This window comes from Pezoporus flaviventris, unplaced genomic scaffold (assembly GCF_033815535.1).
Source record: "Pezoporus flaviventris isolate CSIRO_AGI_PZ_B2104156 unplaced genomic scaffold, CSIRO_AGI_Pfla_v1 ptg000031l, whole genome shotgun sequence".
In the NCBI taxonomy this organism is placed as follows: Eukaryota; Metazoa; Chordata; class Aves; order Psittaciformes; family Psittacidae; genus Pezoporus; species Pezoporus flaviventris.
This window is the reverse complement of record NW_026892579.1, coordinates 57,600,098-57,618,429: the sequence shown is the minus strand read 5'-3', so window position 1 is coordinate 57,618,429 and position 18,332 is coordinate 57,600,098. Positions and strand designations below refer to the sequence as shown.

Here is an 18,332-nt window from a genome sequence, read left to right as displayed (position 1 = left end):
GCTAGCACCAGCTAACCAACTCCTTTGCAGAGAAGCACCTCAGTTGCTCTCAGATTTATATGTATTGTATTTTATTTATATCTCTCCCTTTTCAGCAGACCGTGTTGCTCACTGCCACTGAGACAGGAGAAAACAACTCAAGGACACGAATCTACCTGATGCCCTGCCATGCTGTGTCATGACCTGATACAACCTTATACATTAATTAATTAGAACCAGTTCCTAACAGCACACAGACATGCTGTTCCCAAGCTCTTGCTGTTGTTATTGTTGCTTCTTTGACAGAGCCTGCTGGGAAAGAGGTTTTGGTATCCAGCTGTTGAGACGGGTAGTGAGGTAGTGAGGTGCCACAGTAAGGAGTAACCTTATAAAAATACACTTTTTTTAAGCACTGGTGATGGAGCAGACACTCATTACATCTGCCAGTGTGACTGTGAGGGAGTATGGACCCTACTGTGCACAGTAGGATGAAGCAGAACATAGAATCATAGCATCGGGACTACCTCTAAGCACAGATGTACAACCTCTCCTGGATGGCTGGTTGTGCTTGGGTGAAGCTAAGGAAGCCATGAAAAATTTGATGTTAAAGTTGTTCTGAAGTTTGTTTCATTAGAAAGGAAGCAGGATTTTCATGATTCAGGTCTTTAAAGCTGGGCTTTGTTATGGGCACATTAGTAAATACTTACTTTTTCTTTTTTTCTCCTGAGAAAGAGAGCAGATGCTTTTGATTGCAGCTGTTCTCAGCAGCACATACACAGTTTAAATTGGCCTGAATCTGGAATAACTTTTTTGCCTGCATATTCAAAAATACCACCTTCACTCAGCATCATGATGCAAATGATTAGACCCAGTGTACAGCCCTTGCCAGTGAGTTGCAGAGCATCAGACATTTCTCAGGGGCTGGTTACAGGGAAGTCGTGTGTTCAGGGCACTGGTGTCGTGTCACTTGGTGACACAAATTCTTGTTGTCTGAGTTTTTCCATAGGTAGTGTGATACGCACGACAGCCAGAAAAGAGTCTTTTAAAAGGATTCAACTCTCATTTTTTCATCAGGTTCAGAACAGTTTCTATTTTTTCCAGGCTATTTATTCACTGCTGTCATTGCAATTGGGTTCACTGGTATGAAAGCTGACTGGGGGGCTACGGCGTTTGCAGCTATGGAAATGAGCTCATGTGTGCCTTTTCTCAGCAGTATTTGCCTGTTAATTAATAATTGGTACATTGCCAGCAGCAAAGGAGAAGTAGGAACAAGTCCCAGGTTATAAAATCTTCAAGGTTATCTTGCTCTTCCTGTTTCCCAGCAGCAAAGCAAGAGTAAGAGATGTCAGACACAGCCAGGTTGTGATGAGATGGGGCCTGGCTACGGGACACTTGCCCTTAGGAGCTGTGGGCTGCTGCCCCGGGAGAGCCACATGGCAGCACATCTGGTCCCACCATACCTCCTGGGCTCATCACAGCAGCTGCAGGCATTTCCTCCCCCAGCTACCAGGAAGCAGCAGACACAGGATTTTCCCTCGAATCCATGTATTGCTTGGGATTTCCAGGTACTTGCAGCCACCCTTGTGAACATGGTCAGGGCCTCCTCCCCACCACCCATCTCATCAGAAACACTGATTAGCTCCTTTCTATAAGGAGCACCTGCAAGTCTAGCATTTGCATTAGATAAATGCTTGGCCCAGACACCTCACTCTGCATCCTGTAGGATTAATGACATCTCTTAGCACCACAGCCCCTGCTTCAAAGCATGCACCCACCACCTGGGCCAGAATGCTGCTGACTGCAGGCACACATGTGCTGAAACACTTTGCAGCCTCCCTCTAGTAAATACTCACCTAGTTCACCTTGCTTAAACGCTCCCCTAAGGCCAGTGCATGCTGGAATTATTTTTCTGTGATGGACCAAAGCTTACCCAGAACACAGGTGTAATCTGATTTTTGAGGACTGACGTGACTGGAGAACACCTGGAAAGCATGGGACTAACCTGAGTGTGCTTCTGTGACCAAGAAGGATAAGAACACAAGATAAGAGGTTAAAATTTAAATAATAACAGGAGCCTAAAGATTGTTCCTGTGACATGTGAGCACTTCAGCAGCAGCCCTGTTTTTCAAATGGAAAGAAGTAAGAATGCAAAGACAACATGCAATCGGAGCTGGAGCATCTTGGTTTCTCCAGGAATGAACCTGGTTCTCCCCACCCAAATGTTTGAGCCTGGAGTTCAGCCAAGCAAAAAGCCTCTCCCAGGACTGGCAAGGTTTGTCAGCAGAGTCTGACAGCAAGGTTTGACAGGAAGGCTTGCCAGCGACAGGAACACAGTATTTTAGTGGTCTCACAGTCATTTTCTCCACGTTCTCCTCCTGACACACCACCTGCATGCAAACCAGCACAGCAAGAACCACCATAGAACTGGTTTGCTCCACTTCCCTTTGCTTTTGAGCCTCGGTGAGACGGGGGAGATGTGTGGTACGTTCAGCTTTAGCAAAACCACTCGAGCTGAAGAGATTGGCACATCCATCCATGTTCCCCAGAGCTCCACTTGTTTTTTCTGGAGTGCTGCAGTTTGCTCTTGCAGGCAAAGCGGGGCAGGATGGCAATGAAAGAAGCTCACCCGAGCTACACTGTGTGCTGTCATTTGTAAGCTGTGGGCAGAGCTGCATTCTGCTTGTATTGATTCACATTTGCCAAGAATAATTACTCTCCGAGCTGCTTGGATTCAAGACAGTGTTTTCTTGCTTTAGAAGGACATACCTGCCTTTTTCAGAGAAAGGCTGCAGTAACTAACAGTGTTCCCTGCCGGTGAGGCTCCTTTTCCTTGCAGACAGAAGGCACAGCAGGGCAGAGCGTAGGCAAGAGGATGGAGAAGAATCCACTTGTGTAACAGCAGAAACCAGACAGTAATTATTTTGCAAACAACAAGAAAGTGCCTTCTATGTACTAAGCATCTTTTTTTTGTCTTCCTGGAAATGCAAGCCCCTTGCACTTCTCCTTATCTCAGTTCAGAGGCATCCCACAGTGTTCTGCAGCAAGACCTGAAGACCTGCAAAACAGAAAACTGCCAGGCAGCAGAGCTGCAGCTGAGTCTCTGCAAAGGTGAGAAAACTTTACACATAGGAAAAAAATGTATTTCAGCTGAACCACTTCAATTTTGCTTTTACTTTTTAGCAGATGCAGTTTTAAGCACCAGCAAAATCCCAGCTGTGGGAGAGCTGCCAGTCCTCACATGTCACTAGATTGTTTTAAACCATCTTGACTTCAGGCATCTCCTGGATGAGGCTCTGCTGTGTGATTTCCCTTGCACTCTCACAGTGCCAGCTTGGGTAAGGCAACTCCAATTAAAACCAGTCCTGTATCTGGAAGGGTGATGGCATCCAAGCTGGCTGTTTCTGGGTGGCAAAGAAAATGAAGTCAACACCGTGCACAGGAGGTTTATCAAGGCACTCCCAACCATTTGGCAAAGCACTTGCAGCCACCACAGGAGTGAAATCCTGCTCAGCCCATGGGGCTGTGGACCAGCAGTCGGGGCACAGCGACTGTTATCACCTGGACTTGGGGCTGGCGCTCCTTGCTGAGGGCTTCTCCTTTGGATGGCATGAGCAGAAGGGGCTTCAAAACCAGGGTGGGGAGAGCAGCCGTGTCTCAGGCAGACAGCGGTGGCTCCTATGGCTGCAGGGTTGGGGTGGAACGTAACTGGGCTGTTTTGAAACTCCCTCCAAGGCACTCATCAGGCCCTATCCAGAGGGAGATCTGTGCCAGGTCTCTGGGGACCCTGGCAGGAGAGCAGTTACTGGTTTCAGCCCCACTGGCATCCTCTGTGTCCGCCTCTGGGTGCAGGCACCAGTCCAGCATATTGAGCTCGCAGAGCACCCAGGGGCCTTGCTCCTGGCTGGGAAGCTCCTTCCCCCCACCATCTGGCTGCTGACGGCTTCTTGCAAGCACATGGGGCTCATCAGATTTCCCCCAAGCCCTTCAGTTCTCCTGTAACCGTTTGACATATATTTATGCTTGTAAAAGCTACCTCAGAGGCCGCAGGCCACTTGCCTTGCCACATTGCTGGGTTACACGCACTTACTACCAGGAGGCCTCATTGCACTGAATGGAGGCCAGCAGTACCACCCGGGGTGCAGGATGTAGCCCCTGGCGTATCAGAATTACAATATATCAAAAAAGGAGATCAGAAACCTTTTATCTTGTTATTGTAGGATCTGCAGATAAACTTCAGAAATAAAGAACAGGTTAAAGGGAAATGAAATAATCCACACATCTAGATTTAATATCCAGCCTCATACCGACAGGTTACTGAAAAATGATCTGGAGGGAAGATACCTCCTGCATTAGGGACTGAGATCAGCAACATAATCAGAGTAAATGAAGGGTTTTCTCGTGGCGCTTGGTGGAGAAATCCCTGTGACGTGGCTGTGCTCACTATAAATAAATAAAACTTTGGAAACCAGCACACAGCACAGATGAGATCTAAGCCTCGTAAATGAGTAAACCACTGCCCATGTACGAAATCACTGCAGGTTTTGTGCCTGATCCTGTACGTATTAAACCTCCCCCATGTAAATAGTCCCCTGAAGTTAATGGAGCTGTACTAATTTGCAATGGCTGGGGATTAAGCCGTTGGGGTTAAGCATTTCTGCCAGCTCTGATTGCAGCACGTTGCAGTTACAGGGCTGGAGGATGACTTAGAGGTGTTTCTGTTCTGGGAAAAAAACATCGGTGGCCATTCCACTGTGTCTGCAGTGGCCCCAGAGCACAGCCCAGATATGAGCACTCACCCTTCACAGGCTGTGTCCTTGCACAAATCCCACTCCTGCCCTGCAAAGGAGGGTGCAGCTATATACTCAGACACCACAGTGTAAAGCTCATTTCTCTCTTTCCTTCTTATGGAGGATGGGCCAATGTTTTCCAGAGACCGTTTCATTACTATTATGCTGCTTGCAAGCATGTTAATTTAACTCACATTATAGATTCACCAAGGCAAAATAATCTATCCACAGCCTAAATAATAAACTGGAGCAAAAACATCCTTGGGCTGCAAGAGGCCAGAACAAGCACTAATTGAAATGTATAAACTTACATAACATTATTTATAGAAAGGAGCCTGATTGTCAAAGGCCCTGAGAGAGCTGGAACATGGGACTGTTTGTTCTCCCCACAAAGAAAAATTAATTATGTAAGTTTATAAATTCCAGTTGCTTTGCTTGTCTCCTGATGTGCCTGAGGACTGCCTGAAAAGTATTTATGGTTCCTGGCCACTGCTTCTTGATGGCATTTTTTAACCTTGTACTTCTGCATGCCATTGCCTCGTAAGATCTTAGAGCAGGGGATTAGCTTTACACACTGTGTTCTTTGGCCATAGAAAAATGCAGATTTGTCCTGAGGTTCTGCAATAGCAAATGTATTTTAAGGGGATGCCTGGAGGAGGCCAGGGCTCACTGAGCCACCAGGCATTTTGCAGAGGGCAGTGGGGTGGCTGCCATGTCTTAGGAGCACAGGGAGAGACCTGACCCACTCACAGGAGGCTGGGATCAAACAGACACCTCTCTCTGTTTCAGCCTGCCATCCTCCTGTTGTGGCTTTGCTTATTTTCTGTTTCACTGCCAAGAACAGAGATGCCATGAAGACTCTAATGCTCTACATGGTTTAATTTGCAAGGCAGGAAGATTGCCATTTATTACTAAAATGCACTGTATTGTGCAATTTCCTGGTAATGCTGCATTTGGCCAGGATTTTGCCAGCTGGCCATAAAGCTCAGCAAATATGGCAGAGAAATTACGTGTTATCATCCCTAAATGATTAATGTTTCCTCCTAGGTTCTGTTCAGAGGCACTATGGGTTTTGTTCTGTGATCACTGTTTTTCCCCCCATTCACCCCTGTAAAATGTCACTCCTCAAGGGTCTAGAGACACTTGTCAGCATCCAAAACCACCATTTATTCAATTACCTGGTTTTACATATTCTCCAGTACCATCTCATTACAAAAGCTAATGGCTGAGTGCTGGAGCTTCAGTGTGGCCAAAAACTAAGTGAATTAAAATGCAAGCTCCAAGTCCCCTGCACTCCGGGGAGATAAGAAAATGTCATTGTAGAAGTATTTCACACCTCCGTGTTGGCCGATGTCCTCTGACAGCACCACATTTCAGGGACCTGCCCTTGGGTCCTGTGCTGCCAAGGGCCACCTGCAAAATGCCTGAGGCCAAATCCAATTCCAGCCCCCTCCTTCCAACATGCTTTCAAACCTGTTTTCCTGCAATTTCTTGCACTTCAAGTTCTGCCTTGTTCACACCAAAAGGAAGGAGGAAGGGAAAGGCATTGGGGATTTGAGCGTGGGGATGATCAAGGGGTAATGGCTTTGAACTGAAAGCCGGCAGGACATACATTAGCTATAAGGAGGAAATTATTTCCTGTGAGGGTGGTGAGGCCCTGGCACAGGTTACCCAGAGAAGCTGTGGCTGTCCCATCCCTGGCAGCGTTCAAGGCCAGGTTGGACGGGGCTTGGAGCAACCTGGGCTAGTGGAAGGTGTCCCTGCCCATGGCAGAGGGTTGGAACTGGATGAGCTTTAAGGTCCCTTCCAATCCAAACCATTCTGTGATTCTATGAACTCCATTACATCTGGGAGGAAAGCTTCATAACACCAGCTCTACCACCCGTGGATTTTTTGCTGGGACAGCATCTTAGGTGATATCCCAAAATAATCCTCCTCAAATGGTACTGGCAGTTCAGAGGTGGATTTTCAGCAGGTGAGGTTGTAGCTGCATCCCCCTTGAAACCCTTTCATTGGAAGTGACCCCAGGGATTACCCTGGGATTCAGCTACTGGGAAGAGGCATTTTTGTTGGTGTATGTGTGTCCCCCTTGAGGGCGGGGATGACTCATCTGCAGCTTTGGCAAGGTTTGACTAAACCACTAAACCAGGGTGACCTTTATGGGTAGAAACAGGTTTAGGTTGCTGTGCTGAGGTGAGAAAGTACCAGCGGTGATGGCTGCCTGTCTCCCTGTGCCGTCGCCTTTACTTCCCAGCATGGTGAGACAGGCCCAGGAGGAGAGCTCTGGCTTTCACGTTGGATTAAACAGCACCCCGAGCCCTGCTTCCCCAGGATTTGGGAATAATTTAAGAGGCACATTTTAACAGCCCCAGCTCCAGGAGAGGACTCATCGCCTGTTTTTCCGTGTGAGGAGACCACATGAAACGTAACGCATTAAAAAGTCATCAGCGGCTGCTGTGGAGGAGCACTGCGTTCCCCCGCCCAGCACTGCCAGGGGGTACTGCCTTCTTAAAAAGGCTCCCTCTGTCCCCAGCACTGACTGAGCACCTCTTCATAAATGGCTGGCAGAAATGAAAGAACTGTTGAAACTCCCCAGAAGGGGAAGGAAACATTTTCACAAACGATGTGTGGCAAACATGAGTCTTCAGGGAAAGCTCCTCAGAGACTTATGCATCTACAAATGGTCGGTTAACTGTCTAAATCAGGAAATCCACACAGAAAAACAGTGAGTTATTTATTTTATTAAAGATAGCAAAGAACTGATGTACAGGACAGAAAATCTATCAAAATATCAACCAGTTTATAAAAAAAAAGTTAAAGCACAATAAAATGTGGAGGTCACGGACTCCAGTGAAAACCCTTCCATGAAACACAATAAATGCACAGATGTTAATGCTGATACTTATACTTGCAAAAAGGACCTGTAAGAAAGGGAAAATAGAAACGTAAAATAAAATGACAGTGAGTAACACGAGCAATGGGAAAGTAAATCAACACCAATGTAAGTATGCCTCATCATCTGCTGCTTCCCATGGCCTGAAGCTTTATGAAGTACAACACCTGCATTTGGAAAAACACGGTGTGCCTAAACTGTTGGGTTTTTTTTTCCAAATACAGATATGCCTAGAAAAATACTCAAAAACTTCAGCAGTTCTGGGAATACATGGACCAAGAAAAAAGAATACAGTGCTAAGAGAAGTCATCATCTCGCCAAGCAGAGAACGCGTGCACAGCTTGCCAGTTGTGTAACGTGTGATTGAAAGCAACAGCACTCGCAGATATTTTAGGGAGCACCAGATCATAAACGAGTGGCAACTTGGAGGAATTCCCAGAAAACAAGAAGTGACTGCAGGAAAAAATTGCAGAGCATTTTAGCGGTGAAAAAGGTGACATCTGAGGAACAACCAGCTGAAGGCTGCAACATGCGGCTGTTGTTTGTGAGTCTCCAGTAAGAAGCAGCAGAGCTTGGGATGGGCTGTCCATCATGTGCACAGTGCATCATCATGGACACGGTGCCAGAGCTGCAGCAGCAGCACCTCACTCACCACAGGGCAAATCCACACAGGAAAGCACCAGCAAAAGTGGGACCAGAGGAAATTGCTGGTGCTCCTGGGTGCTGTCCCCTGCCTGAGCAGCATGTCCTGGGATGCTCCATGCCTTGCCTCCACCAACACAATGCAAGTTAGACTTTTTGATAGAAATCAAACCTGCCCCAGCCTGGTGGTACATGGCAGTTCCACTCACAAGCGGTTTTCAGTTGTTAGTAAACCAGGAAGGATGGATACTGGGCAGACTGCAGGTTCACCTGCAGTGGTGCAGGTATAAAGGGGAGTTTTCTGAAGTTAAGGGTATTGGAGCGTGGCATGAGTTGTGTCTCAGTTCCTTCCCTGGCCTGTTTCTGAAGCCTGGGCAGGGAAACCTCGCTCAGGGGAGAGGTGAGACTCAGGCAGGGGCCCTCCTTCAGCTCTTCCTCCTGCTGCTTCCTATGTCCCTCACTTTCCTCCTCTGGCTGTGCTGAGCTGCTTATGCCCCTGCTGTAAATCTCCAAATTGACTGGCTTGACCAGCAGCGCAGGGTACACTGCAACGTGGCTGCTTCCCTGAAGGAGGGAGGAAGAGGAGGAGGAGGTGATGTCCCTGGCATAACACCACTGGCATAGCTCAGCATACAGGCACATGAGCTGGTGCCTGTGCTAGGCAGCAGGTCTCCAAACAGGATGAGGCCCTTATAGCCAACAGGGCTGTGCTGGGATGTCTGCTCAGACAGACCTATGCAGGAGGCCAGCATCCACGTGTGGCCCCAGCCACAGCAAGAGCTGCCCAGCCACACGTTCAGACTGAGTCTGGTTTACATCTGAGCTTTGAGGAGGGAATCTGAAATCTCTCTTGAAGTGTGAAAGCAGCAGCTTTCATTTGCCAACACCACAGAGATATTTAGTGGGACCGTTGACAGCAAGTGACATCCCTGAATCCCAACAAATAGCCATGGGTGCTTGTGCCCCTCACTCAAGGAAACAAAGCAGAGCAGCATCAGAGGCCTCCTTCTCCAAGTTCAGTCAAAAGTAGCCAATAGGTTCAAAACTCTGTAGGAAGGGACAGATGGATGGACACACACATAAACCGTGCCAGCAGGAAGGCATGGTCCTGCTCAAGGGGGAAATCTGCTCTCTGTGCCCCAGCTCCAGCTGGGGATTACAGCAATCTGGGGAAGCACAGCATCCTCTTCCCTGACTATGTCAAACCTCATGAAGCAGAAATGATTTTACTGCCCCATGACGCTCCTGTGCCCTGACCAAGAGCTGGGCAGTGTGGTCCTCAAAACACTCGGCTTTTTTCCCTCATTTTGCACAATAGCTTACAAAGATCCACCAAGAAGAAAATGAGGACATTAGCTATTCGGGGGAGTGATGATTAGGAAGGCAGAAGCAGGCACCCATAAAAAACATGCCCCCTTTTAACTTCACACCCCTACCAGGGAAGTATCTAATCATTTCCTAAATGATCCTGATGCTTTCTGCCTCAGCCTCCGTGCCTGGTTACCCATTCCACATATTTATTATTCTTTGCATGAAATAATACTTCCTGACATCTGTTCCCAGTTTGTTTCTCTTTAATTTCCATTTATAGCACATTTTCCTATCCTCTGACCATGTTAAAATAAAACAATAAGTATGTTTGACACGGTGCAAGTTACTTAAGATCATGATCCTTCCCTGACCTTGATTTTTCTTTTTTTTTTTAAACATGCTCCAAAATGCAGAAAACCCCCTCCATTTTAATGAAAAGGGAAGTGGAAAGCTCAGAGAATCATCAACACCTCAGCATTACACATGTGCCAGCAGCCAGGTACGCATGGACCAGTGTGAGGATTGGCTGGTAGTTACAGTTCAGTTCCACTCTGACAAGTATTTGCTGGGGAGAGCAAGGAGCTATGGGGCTGTGCAGTCCTTCCATGAGATGGAGGGGAGAACCAGGGGGCCATAAGAGACAAATTGGCTTGAGTGATGACCAGGCAGTTGGGAAAAGGTGCCCTTCCCTCACTCTGAAGAAATTTTGCGTCCAAGTACAATCTGGCAAGTCCACAAGCAATAAATTCACAAGGAGGAGCAATGAGGAGTACTTCAGTTATGGCACAAGAACATTTTATATTGTCATTTCTATCTTGGTACAAGCCCTCAATATAATTTTAGCTCAGGAGGAGGTTGCTTATGAAGCTGAAATAAAACTGAAAGAATCAATGTGGCCTCCAACCAAATGTGTGTGCACACCTTCTGGTTAAGTAAGAGCACAAAACAGTGAGCCGCTGTCATCTCCAGCTGGTCCATCACCACCTTATGGACTATCAGGCATTTCTCCAGTAGGGACTATCATGCTCCATGCTCAGGACAGCCCCTCCAGGTCGTCCTGCACGGATAAGCCAGTATGTGTGGTTATACATCCTGCTGTGACAGGGACGTGCACCCCTGAACGGAAACATCTGAAACAGAAAACAGTTCTCGGTCCTCTGCAGCAGAAGGGTGGTGGCTACTTCGCAGTTTGAGATGTGGGTGCCTCCACAGCCAAGGGCCAGAGCAGCTTGGGCAACTCAGCTCGTGGTGCCCTATGCATACCGTATCTGCCTCTGGAAGCTTTCTTCACACAACTATTTTATCAACAGGGCTTTGGCCTGCAAGGTTGCCAAGGACATTTTCCTTTTATCCAAATTCCAAGCTGAATGTGCACACACTAGAAACCCTGGGTCTAACCTGGGGCTTTCTGAGGTCAAACATCATGACAAACAGGACTAAGAGCAGCCAAGTTAAACTGTGCTCTGACAAAGCACTGGCCTCTCAAACACACCGTGCAGCTTGATGCCAGGGCTGACTGCTACAGACCAAGAGCTGGAAGGCTGATGAGGGTGGATGGTCTTTGGGGAAGCAGGTCAGAAGTGGCTTTGAAGGCTTGCCAGCAGGTTGCTGGATCAGGCGCTCAGCACACGTAGGAGGGCTGCTTCTTTGGGAGAACTAGCATTTCCCATAGCCCTGTGGCTCCTCTGGATTGCCCTCTGGCTCTCCGTGGTGTTGGGTAGGTGTGACTGGATGGGCCAGCAACACCGACCACCTCACACCCTCAGGATCCATTTAATCCTCAGCAGCACAGACACTCCCATTACAGAAGTGCGTTTGTGTCTCTGCTCCCTGAACTCGCTGCACTTCACCTACTCTCCTGGACTTTAAGCTCAAAGCAGACACAGTTCATGTGGGTGGATTTGCTCCACATAGCCCATGGTTTGGAAGGATAAACATGAGTCCCACATAGTCTTGTGCTCATTTCTTCCCTGCCACAACTGGCCAATTTACCTTTGCTGTTCATCCAGCCCAGTATTTACAGCATCTGCATGATTCAGAGATTGACTGAGGGGAAAGAGAAAAGCTACACTCCGCTCGAAGGCCTGATGATGCAAAGCTTTATGCAAACAACACCACTGCTGGCTCGGAGAACAGGCCTGGAGGAGGGGATGGAGAAAGCTTCATAGTGTGACTTAGCCCATACTTGGTTGCGAACGCATTCTGCAGTTATAATCAGGATTTAACAATCATTAGCTAGATTATGTGCACAAAGGGGAATAATGAAAAAGTACCGAGGGCCATTCATTTTCTGAGTTCCAATCTCTTTATTTGGTTAAGTGGTCTGAGTCAACGAGTTCATGCTCTCCTCTATTTCTGAGAGCTTCTTCAGCATCTGGCTCACCTTGGCCTCATCAAACTCCAAACAGAGGAACTCCGATTCCTACAAAACAAAATTGCAAGAACAATAGTTGAGAAAGATAACGGGGTTTCAGATACACAATGGAGGCAGGACAGCGAGTTCTGGTTTCCTGATAACCTGCGTCCTGTGTCCCCTTTTTTCCCAGTACCACTCAAATAACCTCAGTAGACCCAGAGGCTGGCTACACACCAACCAAGCGAGAGCAGTGTGTGCCAGCAGCTGTCAAAGTGGACACAGGATGGCTGAGCTCTGCCCACCTTTCCTTTCAGTGTAGGCATCAGTTTGGGTCTCTCCTTAGCTGCAGACTTCTGCAAAACTTGTGGAAATTGAATTATATGTGAGAATTCCCCTTTTCTTCCCAATCCGCTGATCCACAAAGCTGTCGCTGCGGACACTGGGAACTGCAAAGTGATTAGAGCTATCGCACAAAGCTCATTACATACAAAACCCAGGTTTTATACAGGGGAAAGTCAGACTCCCAGACAGAGTCTTGTACAGGACATTCCAGTCTGGAAATTCAGGAGAGTTTTATACTCTCTTGTACATGGGCTGTAGTGTCGATACAAATTTTGGAGTTGTGAAGCAGCACTAATTCGCTCTGAAAAGTCCTGTCACATCTTGAAAAGTAGTTATCTATTGACTAGATGGATATTGGGATATAGTAAAAGGATCTTTTCAAAGGCCCAGATAATAAAGAAAAAACCCAAATATATACATATATATATATATAAAAGAATATACATGTATATATGAGGGTATATATATAAAAAGTTTCAGTGATACGGAACTGAATAGTGAGCTCTCCAGCCCATTAACCTTACCTACTGCTATGTCTATAGTTACAAAGAATTTCCTACAGTGAATCTGGCAGAAGTAGTGTTCAGATTGCCAGAAGCCTGGCTGTGTCCTAAAGGTCATTCCAGGTGAAGCACCATCAGTGACAGAGAAACAAACTGAAAGCATTTGGAGATGAAAGTGCAGCCGGTATGGAGGAGGTTTCCATATGAGACACCGGAATAGTTTCAGCCATGAGAATCACTGTATATCCACCAAGTTTCTATATGCAACACAGACCCCGTGGTGCTTGTAAAAGCAGAAGGGCATCTCCGGGTCTCACCTGTTTTCTGGCAGACTAAAATTTCTATAATTATTTCAAAACGTGGGTTTTTTTTTTCCATATAATTAACCCCTACCAAAGCCACCACAACTTCATCCTTTACATTTATGGAATTAATAGTTAACACACAAGGATAAAGTAAATGGGCAAATTAAACCCATCAACTTTTACTAACCACATTTTAGGACTGCTATAAGCATTTTCATTAAATGTCTATTATCTTATCTGCTAACAACCAATCAACCAATGGGCCAAGGGGCAGAGATTTGTTATAGATTTAGCATGTGGGTGCTCCTTATCAGAAAGGGTTTCACAGAACACAGGAGAACTGTGTTTGAATGATGCATCAGTAAAGTTCAGTAATAGTCACGTAGGTAAATATATACCATGCAGAATATACAGGTGACTACTAGGAAAGGCCTTTGTGTGAGCAAGCAGTTATGTTTATCAACAACATCCGACTGGAAACCATAGGTTGTGGTTTTCTTTGTTTTAGAGCTAATTATTAATCTCTATAGCATCACTTAGTACATTCCAAAACATCACAGAGTAGCATTAAACATTTAGGATCAATGACAAGAGATATGAAATCTAGGACTTGGAAGCAAGGGCTCACTCACATCATTTTTCTTGTCCTTGACAATGGTTATTGACACATCTTATGGAAATACCTTGTATAAAATATCTCTGCAAGTGTAATTACAGCAAAGCATAATTACAGCTGGTCAGTGTGCAGAAGGAAGATGTTTGGTGATGAATTTGACAGCTTAAGCCCACAGTCACAGTCCTCAACAGGCCAAACTCCTGGTGACATCTCAGGCTTTCCAGACACAGCTGTGCACTGCAAGTCATGTGAGCCCATCAACTTCCCCAGGCCAAGGTTTGCCCATGCAACCTCCAACATCTGCATAAGCTGATTTTAGGGTTTAATGACATGGTGAGTGCGAGTGGAGAGAAGAGCAAAGTGCCCAGCTCTGGTGGAGATGCTTTTACACAATCCTAAGGCATAAGGAGGACATTTTTTCCTCCCCTCTTCAGGTTTTGTCAGTTAAAAGGAATGTAAACTGAGCAAAAGGACACTCCTGGTTTACACTAAGACTCTGCAAGACATTTTATACAAGCTTAAGTGTACTCACTTAAGCATACTTTTATCTATGAAGCAGCTAAAACTTTCCTATGGGGGTTGTATGGTACCTTGTTACGGCAGTCTCACGTGGACCAATCTAAAACATGACCAAGAGGGCTGTGCTTTTTATTTAATGCCTCATTAGTTTATACCCTCCATGAAAAACAGGAAGGAAAAAGAAAAGACAGAGCTGTGAAATTCTAAACTCCCTTTTGCTCTCCTCAGGTGTCCTCCAGGAGCAGCACACATTTAGTACCTCTGCTCCCCCTCAGCAAGAAACACGGCATCCCTTTTGATACTTCCTGCTGCTAAAGAAAATTGCAGCCCACCTGGAGACCTCACAGTTAAGCAAAACCAAAATGGAACAAGTCATTCATTGCATGCAAGTCCTGAAGAACAGCACATTGGGCTTCAGCTGAGCTCTTCATGGAGATCATGGGATCATAGAATGGCCTGGGTTGGAAAGGATGTTAGAGAACACGCAGTTCCAACCCCCTGCCACAGGCAGGGATGCTTTCCACTAGACCAGGTTGCTCAAGGCCCTGTCCAGCCTGGCCTTGAGATGGACATGGTCTTTAAGAAAAGGCACATGTAAGCACATAAGGGGGGCCATTACAGCATAATCGCATGCAATGGGAACAGCACCTTCAGGATGGAAAGCCAAGCTCGGTGCTCTCAGAAGGGTGTGGGAATGGACATCCATTTCCTATGGCTGTCTTGGTTTACCCCCACATGCTTTCCCACCCCTCCTCCCACTTCCCTCCTGAGCCTGGGCTATAAAAAGACACTGCAAAACAAACATCCAAGAAACACAAACTCCCCCCAGCCTTGAATCAGATCTTCCAGGTTTTCTCTTTTTCAGTAACAACAGAGTGCTGCAAAAATATTTATGTGAGAGACGAAGAGAAGCACAACTTTATCTCAGTAACTACAGTTAAAAACCATGTGTTCTTAGAAAACCAGTCCTCACACACTCAAAACTTAAAAACATACAGTAGTTCTGTACTGCATCAGTGGGAGCAGCAACTTAAAATGACTTCCAGCAAGTTGGATCCATCTGGTGTTTCTAAGTTTTAGCTATTGTATTGGAAAAACAAAGATAAACCCTCTGTGTTTACGTATTCCTATTCATTTCCACTTGATTCAGGGACCTCCTGCAACACTCATTCAGGGAACCTGGTCACTGCCAGGACCGCAACACAAGTTGGGGTAAATCTGCTTTGGATCATGAAGTGTCTTGACTAAGGCTCGTTCCATGGGCCAGGGTGGTGGCTTGGGGCATGTCCCAACACAGAAGTGAGGAGTTCAGCTTTCTTGGCAAGCAGTGGTCGCACATGAGACACTGGTGGGGGTTCAGTCAGTGGGGTGCCAGGCCTCACGCTTGCTGGCCCAAGGACAGTGAAGGCTGCTAGGTAGAAACAGGTAGATTTGCCTGCTCAGGTAGAAACACCTTGGACAAAGCTGTGAGAGGTGAGGGGAACCTCCTGCCAAGGGGCAGGAAACACAAACTGCTCAGCAACAGAACAAAGATGCTGAGGTGTTGATGACAGCCTCAACAACACAGCTCAGGTGGGTTCAAGGAACTGGGGGCTTTTTGCCATTAAACCAGAGCAGCGCTGGGAGCCAGCTGCCAGGAGAGCAGGTCTCCATGGCTCAGCAGAGATGTCCTGTGCAAGGGGAGAGGGAGTTAACTCCACCTTCACACAGGGAGCACTCTACATCATTCAAGGCATGGAGACAGAGAGAAATGCGGGGTTTGTCCAGTTAGATACTATTTTCATATGAGAAGCAGCAGCATTTTAAAGCTGTGCAAGGAGAATACAGGAAATGCTCTGTGCCCATCCTCACCTCCATGGATTTCAGACATGCCTGGAGTGAGCACAAGCCCACTCACAGCCTTTAACTTGGGTCCCTGAGGCCACAGGGCTATCAGTGCCACTACATCCCTGGCCTTGAACACTGCCAGGGGATGGGGCAGCCACAGCTTCTCTGGGCAACCTGTGCCAGTGCCCCAGCACCCTCACAGGGAACAACTTCCTAATGTCTCATCTCAGTTTCCCCCCTGTCAGTGTAAACCCATTCCCCCTTGTCCTGTCACTGCAGGCCCTTGTACAATGATGTCATATTCTACCCTAATATGCCAGGAGCCAGCCACGGACTGCTGTCCTGAACAGCTGCCCGGCCTCCTCTGCAGAACAGCTGGGCCAGGAGTCACTTGCAGACTGCATCTGGCTTACGTGCCCCAGCTGAACCCACACCAGACCTGCAGCAGGATGTGTGGGCCAGCTCAGGAGGAGCTTGGGGAGAGACAAGGTGCCCCCCCCCGCCCACTCCTCCACGGATGCTGCCATTTCCCACCACAGCACACCCAACTGTGGGCACCCTCCTGCTGCACAATGCGGTGCCAGGCATCTTACTCAGACCGGATTAGTTGTGCAGCAGGAAAAAGCACTGAAATACAGAGAAGGACAGCCTGTCTTTGGAGGATTTCAGGCATACCTATACATCTGAATAATACATGTCTTATATTTGATCCTAAGAAGTTATCGAGAGAGATGTTTCAGATATAAATAGAATGCAACACATTCAAATTACTTATTTTCAAGGCCAGGTTGGACACGGCTTTGAGCAACTTGGTCTAGTGGGAGGTGCTCCTGCCTGTGGCAGGGGGGTGGAACTGGATGGTCTCTAACCCAAACAATTCTATGATTCAGAAGAAAGGCAAGGATATTTAAAGCCATGTTACAAGCTAACCAAACATTTTCTTTCAGACAGAATTATCTCTGTAAACACATCTCTGAAAACAAGTTTTGACTTTTATTGTAAGTGCACTAAAGAAACTGCAGAGCAGCAGGGTTAGGGTTAAATCAGCAACGTATTAACACCAGGTGAATACCTCCCAATTCACAACACAAGCAAATCAGGCTGCAAACAGCAAAGCCAGTGGGGGGTGAATAAAACAATCCTGGAGAAAGCTGCTGGCAGGGCGAGGTGCAAGGAGCCGGTCACTAAGGCATCACTAAGCATCACGCAAGCCTCAACCCGCGGTCAGGTTGCATCAAGCACGGCAGCGAACACGCATGGGAATTGAGAGCACACTCGTCTCCACCAGCAACACCCACGAGCAGAAACTAATGTTGCTTTGTTTCCAAGGCATTAATTAAACAGCAAAGACAAAACACTGATTTCAGAGTACATCCACAGCATGTCGGGGTTTTTTTCCCACTTCACAAATGAGTCTCAAGACTTTGCTTATCTGGAGTGAAAGGAAACATGTGCATGGGCTTAGATAGAACATGCTTCGGCAGCACGAGTTAGGGTTACTGAAAAATCATCTCAGGAAGAAATCCTCCAAATTTGCTAATTCCATTTAAATACTATTTTAGTAAAACACCTGCAGGGATGACCCTGTAAATAATATCCCACGTCACAAGTGGTGACACAAGTAATGGTGTTTCAACAGGAAAATCACAGAATCATAAATGGTTAAGGGTTGGGAAAGACCTTAAGATCACCTAGTTCGAGCCCTCTCTGCCATGGGCTAAATCAATAATGGCCAACTACCTTATCAGTTCCCATTTTATCTTGACATAGAAGGTACAATTTCCTCCTTGCCCACTCAGCACCAGGGCAGGTTTGGCCTGTGCCAGTGCTCCCCATTCTCACAGCCAAGAACTACACATTCTCGGTTACCCAGTTTTAATTTCTTAATCACTAAAAGATTATAATTGTACTTGAGAAGAAAGTGTCTGGAAATAGCCAGTGAGGAAACACAGAGAACTGCGAGAGACCTGACAGCAGTAACTGCACCTCGGCTTTGCAAATAACAGTAATACAAACCAGTCAAAGTCCTTTAGACTTTCTTTACACAGTGATCCATCACAGTCACCTGGCTCGCTTTCTAAGTCGACAGATTTAAAGCACAAGGTGGCTTTGGCCACCCCTCAACACCTCAGCACTGCTGGGAGCAGGGGAGCAGAGGCAGCTCTAAAGCAGGGACATTGAGTTGCCTGTGGAGCCCACTGGCTCCAGTGTTAAAAGGGAGCTGGCAAATAGCCCTGGTCATGCCAGTGACC

At 46.9% G+C, this 18,332-nt stretch overlaps 1 protein-coding gene across 3 annotated transcripts in view; it reads right to left on the bottom strand.

Annotated features, from left to right (window-relative positions):
• Positions 1-11,894: 11,894 nt before the first annotated feature.
• COMMD1 (copper metabolism domain containing 1) overlaps positions 11,895-18,332 on the bottom strand; it is an 85,255-nt gene continuing 78,817 nt past the window's right edge. For all 3 annotated transcript variants that reach the window (XM_061461377.1, XM_061461380.1, XM_061461381.1), the window contains one exon: positions 11,895-12,034. In XM_061461377.1, the coding sequence (XP_061317361.1) occupies positions 11,992-12,034 (43 nt within the window). In that variant the 3' untranslated portion in view covers positions 11,895-11,991. The remainder of the gene's footprint in view (positions 12,035-18,332) is intronic.